Genomic DNA, 9,716 nt, shown 5'->3' with positions numbered 1-9,716 from the left:
CTCCACGTGTGTTCCAAAACTGACTTGGTTACAATCTGCAGCGGGCGTGTGGGGTTTGGGGAGCAAGGTTTCGTAAAGACTTGTACTGTACACGGTAAGTACAGGGGCTTCTTATACACAGCATGTTTTGGCATCGGTATTTTTGAGAACGTTTCTCTCTGTTCGCAGTAGAGCGATTCCAGCAGCGATTATTTCGCGTGTTTTGCACTGTGCATGTGCTGACGTCAGCGCTGAAATCTCAGCAGATCTTCTGAACAATTTGCCCTGCATCTGTAACACCCATTTTTTTCCACTGTATGTGTTTAAGGGCTGCTTTTATGAGGGAGGTAGCATTCTAATCAGTAGAGACATAGGTCTTTTTCCATGCCATACATCTCTATTGGTCCATGCCGACCAGATATCCTAACCTAATCCGGTCCCCGTTTGCCAGCACTTGGCCCATCTCCCTGTAAACCCTTCCTATCCATGTCCTCCATCCAGATGCCTTTTAAATGTTGTCATTGTACCAGCCTCCCCGACTTCCTCTGGCAGCTCATTCCACACACACACCACCCTCTCGTGAAAAAGTAGCCCCTCACGTCCTTTTCTCTCTCTCAGCTTAAACCTACGCCCCTCTAGTTCTAGACTGTCCTACCCAGGGGGAAAAGACCTCAGCTATTTGCCCTATCCATGTCCCCTCATGATTTTATAAACCTCCAGTTCTGGACTCCCCCCACCCCAGGGATAAAGACCTTGAGTATTCATTCTGTCCATGCTGCCTGGTGATTTTATAAACCTCTGTAAGGTCACCCCTCAGCCTCCGACGCTCCTGGGAAAACAGCCCCAGCCTATCCAGCCTCTCCCTGTAGCTCAAACCCTCCGACATCCTTGTATATGTGGACAGTTGGTAATGTTTCTCTGCAGCCAGAATCCAATTATTTTTGCGAAACATAATGATTTTGGTACAATGCAGAAACCTGGTCCATGCTAACTGTCCAACTGGGACTCCAAGTCAGATAAATTGAGCGATTTGATTTATTTATTCTCCATTGTATATGTTACAAAATGCAGTGAAAACGGTTGTATAGTGTCACCACTCTCTGGCACGATCTTAAAACGCAGAAAAATAAACCAAACAGCAGAATAGAAAGATGGGGAAGACATGAAGGAAGTCCCCGTCTTTACATTAATTGAATTGATTGTCACGTGTACCGTGGCACAGTGAAAAGCTTTGTCTTGCGAGCAATACAGGCAGATCACAGAGTTAAGCAACATAGATAAGTAAAACAATAGGGAAACAGCAGCAAAAACAGAAACACAGGTACAGGCGAATGTTAAGAGTTTGTGAGTCCATTCAGTATTCTAACAACAGTAGGGTAGAAACTGTTTTGAAACCGGCTGGTGTGTGTGTTTCAGGCTTCTGTACCTTCTCCCCGATGGTAGAGGTTGTAGAAAAGCATTGCCAAAGTGGGATGGATCTTTGAGAAGGCTGGAGGCCTTTCCTCGACAGTGGGCCTGGTAGATGGATCCAAAGCTGGGGAGGTTGGCCTTTGTGATTGTCCGGGCCGAGTTCACCGCTCTCTGTAACCGTCTCCGATCTTGAATGGTAGGGTTGCCGTACCAGGTGGTGATACATCCAGACAGAACGCTCTCGATGGCGCACCTATAAAAGTCGGCGAGGGTATTCGCCGTCATGCCCAGATGTCCTCAGCTGCCTGAGTTTGTTCAACATAAAATCTTTCGCTTTCCCAGAGGAGAAGAATCTGCCAAAGAGGGACTGGCTGCAACAAACCGGATAATCCCAGAAACGATTCAATAAACCAGTAAGGAGGCACGAAGACGTTCGAATGACCTGATGAAAGCGTTCAGGAATTAGCGCTTGTGCCTTGCCCAATCGGGGATCCTGGATTTCCGAGCCCCGCTCACAGTTGAGGGTGCCTCCGCTGAGGTTGAAGGGGTGGTGACTAACAGGGCTTCACACACTGTGACTCCCACCGGCATGGTGCACACACTAACCTTCAGTCAACACAACAGGACAAGAGACACGTGTCCAGTCAGCCAGAGGCCACAGCGGGAACTGGCCCAGGCCACTGCTTCTGCCAGACCGTCAGCCTTTCGGACTGTTTATGACAAACACGATAAATTCTGTAAAAACCTGGCTTGCGTCCAGAGTATCCGCGTTAAAATCGTGGACTTGACTGGCTCTGTCCAACTCGTTGGAACAGGGTTTGCGGGTGGGCTTGCTTGGGCAAGTGGCTTGTGATGGGGAGAGACAGCTGAGGATGTCAGGACGGTCCCACCACATTTGTTGCCTGAGGCGTGGTGACCTACAGACTACAATTACCAAGAATTCCCACTCTCTCTCTCTCCCTCCCTCTCTTTCTCTCTCATTCTCTCTCTTCCACCCCCTTGCTCTCTCTCTCACTCTCCATGTTTCTCTCTCTCTGGCTCTTTATCTCCCTCTATCCCTGCCTCTCTCTAGCTTTCTCTGATTTTCTTGCTCTCATTCATTCTCTCTCTCTGTCTCTCTCTCTGTCTCTCTCTCTGTCTCTCTCTCTGTCTCTCTCTCTGTCTCTCTCTCTGTCTCTCTCTCTGTCTCTCTCTCTGTCTGTGTCTCTCTCTCTCTCTCTCTCTCTCTCTCTCTCTGTCTCTCTCTCTGTCTCTCTCTCTGTCTCTCTCTCTGTCTCTCTCTCTGTCTCTCTCTCTGTCTCTCTCTCTGTCTCTCTCTCTGTCTCTCTCTGTCTCTGTGTGTCTCTTAGTCTCTCTCTCTGTTTCTCTTACCCCTACCCCTTCTGTTGCTTTCTCTGGCTCTGTCACACTCTGTCCCTGTCTCTTTCTCTCTCTCTCTCTGCCTCTCTCTCTCTCTCCCTGTCTCCCTGCCGCTCTCTTGCTTTCTCTCTCTCTCTTTCTTGCCCCAATCCCCGTCCTGCTCACTCTGTCTGGCTCTTTCTGTTTTCCACCCCCTCCTTCTCTCTCATTCTCCCTCTCTCTGTCTGTCTGTCTCTCTCAGTCTCTGTTTCTCGCTCTCTTTTTCTGTTTGTCTCTCTCTCTCTCTCTCTTGCTCTCTTTCTTGCTCTCTCTCCCCCTCTGTGTCTACTTCTCCCTCTGTCTCTCTCTCCCTCTCAGTCTCTGTTTCTCCCTCCCTCTGTCTATCTGTCTCTTTTCATTCTCTCTCTCTCACACACGCACACACAGTTGGAATTATGACTCAGTCAAAGGGAAGTCTGAAATTTCAGACTTGGAAACATCTGTGTGTCAGCCTGATGTTAGGGGAGCTGGTGTCCTGGTGGTAATATCACCAGGTGAGCATTCCAGAACCCTAGGCTGATGTCCTGGGAAAGAGGGTTTGAATGGCACCGCAAAAGGTGGTGAAAATTTAGATTAGATTAGATTACAGTGTGGAAACAAGCCGTTCGGCCCAACAAGTCCACACTGACCCATACCCCTACATTTACCCTTTACCTAACACTATGGACAATTTAGTATGGCCAATTCACCTGACCTGCACATCTTTGGACTGTGGGAGGAAACCGGAGCACCCGGAGGAAACCCACGCAGACACAGGGAGAATGTGCAAACTCCACACAGTCAGTCGCCTGAGGCGGGAAAATCCAATAAAATTATACAAACACCGAAGCTAGGAGCAGGAGTTGTCCATTTGGCCCAGCAAGGCTAATGAATGTGATGATGGGTTGATTATGGAGCACAAAACCCTAATCCCACTCTTCCTCCCTATCCCTTTAGCCACAGGAACTCCTCAAAAGCACCATTATTCACCAAAGATTCTCGGACAGCGTCTTCCAAACCCATGCCCACTTCCATCTGGAAGGACAAGGGCAGCAGATACAGGGAACACCAGCCCCTGAAAGTTCCCCTCCGAGCCACTCTCCATGCTGGCTCAGAGATATATCGCCGTTCCTTCACTGGAAATCCTGGAATTCCCTTCCCCAAGGTGGACTTGCAGCGGTTCAGGATGGCACACGTCCTCCCCCACCTTGAACCGCTGGCAGCTCACCTTCCCCCACCCTCCACCTTCTCAAGAGGGCATCCAGGGATGGGACAATAAAACGTTGGTGGTGTCCATGTCCCACAAATGAATTTTAAAGACCTGGTTGCGGCTACGGGGAGACGTTCCCTTTATCTGAAGTGCTCGGGACCAGCTGTTTTTCAGAATTTGGAATTTTTCGGGTTTTCAGAACAGGCAACAGTTCAATGATGACATTTAATTTACCAGAGGAGCAGGCTTGGCCACACCTCCTCCCCCTCATCTGAGGGACATGCATCGAGTGGGTGTCGACTTGGGTTAACTTCACCAAAAAAGACGTTCGGATTTCAGAGCTTTTTGGTTTTTGGATGGTCGGATAAAGGATTATCTACCTGTATTATCACAATCCGGAGACCCCTCCCTCCCAAGTCATGTTCTTTGGGGGGGGGGGGGGGGGGTGGGGGTGGCTCCAGGTTTTGATTCCCCCCCCCCCCCCCCCAGAAGATGGTGAAATTTGAATTCAGTAAGAATCCGAATGGATGAGGACCACAAAACCATTAACAATTATCAGAAAATCCCCGTCTGGTTCTCTCATGTCCTTCCGGGAAGGAAGGTGCCATCTTTATATATTTTTTTAAGATGTTGTTAACCAGCACAAATCGCAAACGAACAAGTTTCCAAGAAACAGAAATTCAGCAGGGGAAAGGGGCAGCAAATCCAGACACCCCCCAAAACCCCACCGTCCAACCAGCTCACAGGGAATGGAGGACAAACCTCAAATCCCCACTTTATTATATCCAATAGGAAACGCAACCACATACAGACCGTCCGATAAACTGAACAACAAAACAGTGTGTGTAACACAGACGCCTTGCAGAACAACCGTCCCTTCCACGTCCCAGCCCCTCAAAGGCAGCCCGCCCCTAAACTGCCACCACTACCTGGTCTCAGCCTACGTGTGATTCCAGACCCTACAGCGACGCGGTTGGCTCTTAATTGCCCTCTTTGGGCAGTTAATGCTGGGTCCAGCCAGCGGTGCCCATATCCTGTGACTGAATAGAACAGAAACATGAAAGCCTCAAATGGGGGTGAATTGTACAGGCTCGCCAATCTCTGGGCGAAAGCGAGGGCTGGAGATTGGAGTCGGGAGTGGGGTGCTGGAAAAGCACAGCAGATCAGGCAGCATCCGAAGAGCAGGAGAATCGACATTTCAGGCAAAAGCCCTTCATCAGGAATGAGGCTGGGAGCCTTGGGGGTGGTGAGATAAATGGGAAGGGGGTGGGGCTGGGGGGAAGGTAGCTGAGCGTGTAATAGGTGGGTCATAACCAGCGCCTCCAAGCCCTCCCATTTCTTCCTCTCCCGACGTTCCCACCAGTACCCTTCCACTGACACTCTTATTCGTTTGGCTGAACTGGTCCTCACCCTCAATGATTTTTCTTTCGAGTGCTCCTATTTCCTCAAGACGAAAGGGGTAGCCATGGGCACACGTATGGGCCCCAGCTATGCGTGTCTCTTTGTCGGCTGTAGAACAGTTGATCTTCCGTAATTACACGGCACCACTCCCCACCTCTTCCTCCGCTACATTGATGACTGCATTGGCGCCACCTCGTGCTCCCGCGAGGAGGTTGAGCAATTCATCAACTTCACCAACACATTCCACCCCGACCTTTAATTTACCTGGACCATCTCTGACACCTCCCTCCCCTTCCTGGACCTCTCCATCACCATCAACGGTGACCGACTCAACACTGATGTTTTCTACGAACCCACTGACTCCCACAGCTACCTGGATTACATCTCCCCCCACCCTATTATTCCTTAATCCCAATTCCTCCGACTCCACCACATCTGGTCCCGAAAGGTCCAGATCTACCACAGAACACGCCAGATGGCCTCCTTCTTTAAAGACCACAATTTCCCCTCCCACGTAGTCGGTGATGCCCTCAAGCATATCTCATTCACATCTCGTACCTCTGCCCTCGAACCCCACCCCTCCAACAGCAACAAGGACAGACCCGCTCACTCCAGTCCTCACTTTCCACCCCACCAACCTCCGTATATATCACATCATCCTCTGCCATTTCCACCATCAACAAATGGACCCCACCATTAGGGCCTCCTCCATTGCCACTTCCTTACCACCTGACGCCTGGAGGAAGAACACCTCATCTTCCGCCTTGGGACCCTCCAACCCCAGGGCATCAATGTGGGTTTCACCAGTTTCCTCAATTCCCCTCCCCCCACCTTACCCCAGTTCCAACCTTTCAGCTCAGCACTGTCCTCATGACCTGTCCATCTTCCCACCTATCTGCTCCACACTCCCCTCCAACCTATCACCTTTACCCCCACCTCCATCCACCTATTGCACTCTCAGCTACCGCCCCCCAGCCCCACACCCCTCCCATTTATCTCTCCACCTCCCAGCCTCATTAAGGGCTTTTGCCTGTAACGTCGATTTTCCTGCTCCTCAGATGCTGCCTGACCTGCTGTGCTTTTCCAGCACCACACTCTTGACTCTCTGGACTTCTCAGTCCAAAAGCCCCTTATCACTTCAGAGCCCGAATTCGCCTTCCATATGTTTTTTTTTAAACCCACACTCGATCCTGATATACGGGTGCTTCCACCACAGATGACACCTCTGCCAATCACAGTTCTCACTTTCATTTATTTATCCTCTCTCCTGCCTTGCGCTGACATCCGTAATTCCCTCATTTACCACACAGAAACAGGTCCTTCAGTCCAACTCCTCCATGTTGACCAGATACTCTCCTTCAATCTAGTCCCATTTGCCAGCATCTGGCCCATATCTCTCGAAAACCGTCCTATTCATGTTCCCCCATCCAGATGCCTTCTAAATACTGTCATTGTACCAGCCTCCACCAGGTCCTCTGGCAGCTCATTCCCCACACACACCCACCCTCTACGTGAAAACATTGCCCCTTTAGGTCCCTTTTAAATCCTTCCCCTCCCACCTTAAACCTATGCCCCTCTAGCTTTGGACTACCCCTGCTGTACAACTCTTGTGAGGTAAACAAGGAGGGTTACAGATGTCAGCGCAAAGCAGAAGGGAAGGTTGGAAAGTAAAAATGAGAACTGAGGGTGGCAGAGAATTTGTTGTCCGTGCTGGAAGCAACCACATCGTATCAGGATCACAAAACACAGAAAGGTGGAATCGCGCTCTGAAGTGATAAGGGGTTTCGGGGCTGAGATGAGGAGAAATGTCTTCACCCTCACTAATGCACCTCAACCTACACATCCCCCGAACCCTCGAAATTGCCTGATAAAGGCCTTTGGATTTTCTTGTATTCGGGATCGGAGGGCTTGAGCTACAGGGAGTGGCTGGATAGGCCGGGGGCTGTTTTCCCTGGAGTGTTGGAGGCTGAGGAGTGACCTTATAGAGGTTTGTAAGATCGTGAGGGGGCATGGACAGGGTGAAGTAATAGGATAAGGGAATGGATTTGGGTGGGATACTCTTTGGAGGGCCACGGTGGACTTGTTGGGCCTAATGGCCTGTTTCCACACTGTAGGGATTCTATGAAAGGATCACAGAGGAGGTCTCAGAGATAGGGGTATAGGGGCAGGAGGAGATGACCGGAGAATAGAGGTGCGACATAGGGAGGGGTGTAAGGGGCTGGAGGAGGTAACAGAGATTAAAGGGGGTGTTGGGTCTGGAGGACATGACAAAGATAGGGAGGGGGTGTAGGAGCTGGAGAAGGTGACAGAGGTAGGGAAGGGGTTTAGGGACTGGAGAGGACACAGAGATAGGGAAGGAGGTTTTGAGGCTGGAGGAGGTGACAGAGATAGTGAGGGAGTGGAGGGAGATTAGAGGTAGGGAGGGATGAAGGGCCAGAGAGGTGATAGAGACAGGGAAGGGGTGTGTGGGGCTGGAGGAGGTGAGAGGGAGGGGTATAGGGGATTGGAGGAGGTGACAAAGATAGGAGTGGATGTAGGAGGTGAGAGGGAGGGGTATAGGGGATTGGAGGAGGTGACAAAGATAGGAATGGATGTAGGGGGTGGAGGAGGTGAGAGGGAGGGGTATAGGGGATTGGAGGAGGTGACAAAGATAGGAATGGATGTAGAGGGTGGAGGAGGTGACAAAGATAGGAATGGATGTAGGGGGTGGAGGAGGTGAGAGGGAGGGGTACAGGGGATTGGAGGAGGTGACGAAGATAGGAATGGATGTAGGGGGTGGAGGAGGTGAGAGGGAGGGGTATAGGGGATTGGAGGAGGTGACAAAGATAGGAATGGATGTAGGGGGTGGAGGAGGTGAGAGGGAGGGGTATAGGGGATTGGAGGAGGTGACGAAGATAGGAATGGATGTAGCGGGTGGAGGAGGTGAGAGGGAGGGGTACAGGGGATTGGAGGAGGTGACAAGGATAGGAATGGATGTAGGGGGTGGAGGAGGTGACAGATGCAGAGGGGATGGAGGGGGTGACAGAGATATGGAGGGGGGTACAGGCTGAAGGGGAATATGGAGGTAGGGAAGGGGTGTATGAGGAGACAGAGATAGGGAGGTGTGTGGGAGGTGACAGGGATATAGGTGCTGGAGGAGGGAGATGGGGATACTCTGGTCTGAGGTGGTATGAAGAGGTTAGTCAGGCTGTGGGAGGGCAATTTCTGCAAATAATTAGGGAGAGGCTGCCAGTTTTGGGGAAGCAGAAGACTTTTTTAAGAATAAAAAATAAATGGAGCCAAAAACAAAAGGATGGACAAAGGCTCATCTGGGTTTTTGCTTTCTTCAGAAATTGGTCAATGGGCAGCCTTCAAAATGGCCGCCGCTTGAAGTTGGCGCCTTTCCCCCTCGCCGGCCCCGGTGCCTCACGGGACATGTAGTCCGCTGGGGGGGGAGGGAGGCGTCGGTGCGCCTGCGCGTCGCGCCCAGGGTAACATGGGAAGGCGGAGGGCCAGCGCTGCAGTCCTCCCCCAGGGTGCCCGCTTTGCAGCAGGAGATGATGGCAGGCAGCAGGTCGTGGACTGAGGGTGTCCTGCAGCTCCTGAGCAGGATGAACTCCTTCCACACGCAGGGTTTGCAAATCCTTCCTTCCTTGCGCCTCCGCCTGCGCAAAGGGCTGGCTTTTGTTTTATTTTGTGTTTATTTCTCAAGAAGTGTGCCCCTCTCTGAGTGAAAGGGCTGGGCTCGGAGTGGATGCATGTGTACATTCACCTTGGCAACAGCTACAACAGACAGGAACGTTCCCCATGTGTGTGTCTGAGACAGAGGGGGTGCAGAGATAGAGGGGAGGGGAGAGGAGGGAGGCGGTTAGAGGGATAGGGAGGGGGTGCAGGGGGTTAGAGGGGTAGGGAGGGGAGGGGGTTAGAGGGATAGGGAGGGGGTGCAGGGGGTTAGAGGGGTAGGGAGGGGGTTAGAGGGATAGGGAGGGGGTGCAGGGGGTTAGGGAGGGGTGCAGGGGGTTAGAGGGATAGGGAGGGGGTGCAGGGGGTTAGAGGGGTAGGGAGGGGGTTAGAGGGATAGGGAGTGGATGCAGGGGGTTAGAGGGATAGGGAGGGGGTTAGAGGGGTGCAGGGGGTTAGAGGGGTAGGGAGGGGGGGTTGAGGGATAGGGAGGGGGTGCAGGGGGTTAGAGGGATAGGGAGGGGGTGCAGGGGGTTAGAGGGATAGGGAGGGGGTGCAGGGGGTTAGGGAGCGGTGCAGGGGGTTAGAGGGAGGGGGTGCAGGGGGTTAGAGGGGTAGGGAGGGGGTTAGAGAGATAGAGAGTGGGTGCAGGGGGTTAGAGGGATAGGGAGGGGGTTAG

The 9,716-nt window shown here is 52.0% G+C and overlaps 1 protein-coding gene across 1 annotated transcript in view; it reads left to right on the top strand.

Annotated features, from left to right (window-relative positions):
- Nucleotides 1–8,894: 8,894 nt before the first annotated feature.
- Nucleotides 8,895–9,716, top strand: part of tpk2 (thiamin pyrophosphokinase 2) — a 28,006-nt gene continuing 27,184 nt past the window's right edge. Inside the window, exon 1 of the mRNA XM_087985248.1 lies at nt 8,895–8,989. Within this exon, the coding sequence (XP_087841374.1) occupies nt 8,914–8,989 (76 nt within the window). The 5' untranslated portion in view covers nt 8,895–8,913. The remainder of the gene's footprint in view (nt 8,990–9,716) is intronic.

Source organism: Chiloscyllium plagiosum, unplaced genomic scaffold, assembly GCF_037043375.1.
Source record: "Chiloscyllium plagiosum isolate Xiang-an unplaced genomic scaffold, Cpla_swu_hap1 HiC_scaffold_51, whole genome shotgun sequence".
NCBI lineage: Eukaryota > Metazoa > Chordata > Chondrichthyes > Orectolobiformes > Hemiscylliidae > Chiloscyllium > Chiloscyllium plagiosum.
This window is presented reverse-complemented; position numbering and strand designations above follow the sequence as displayed.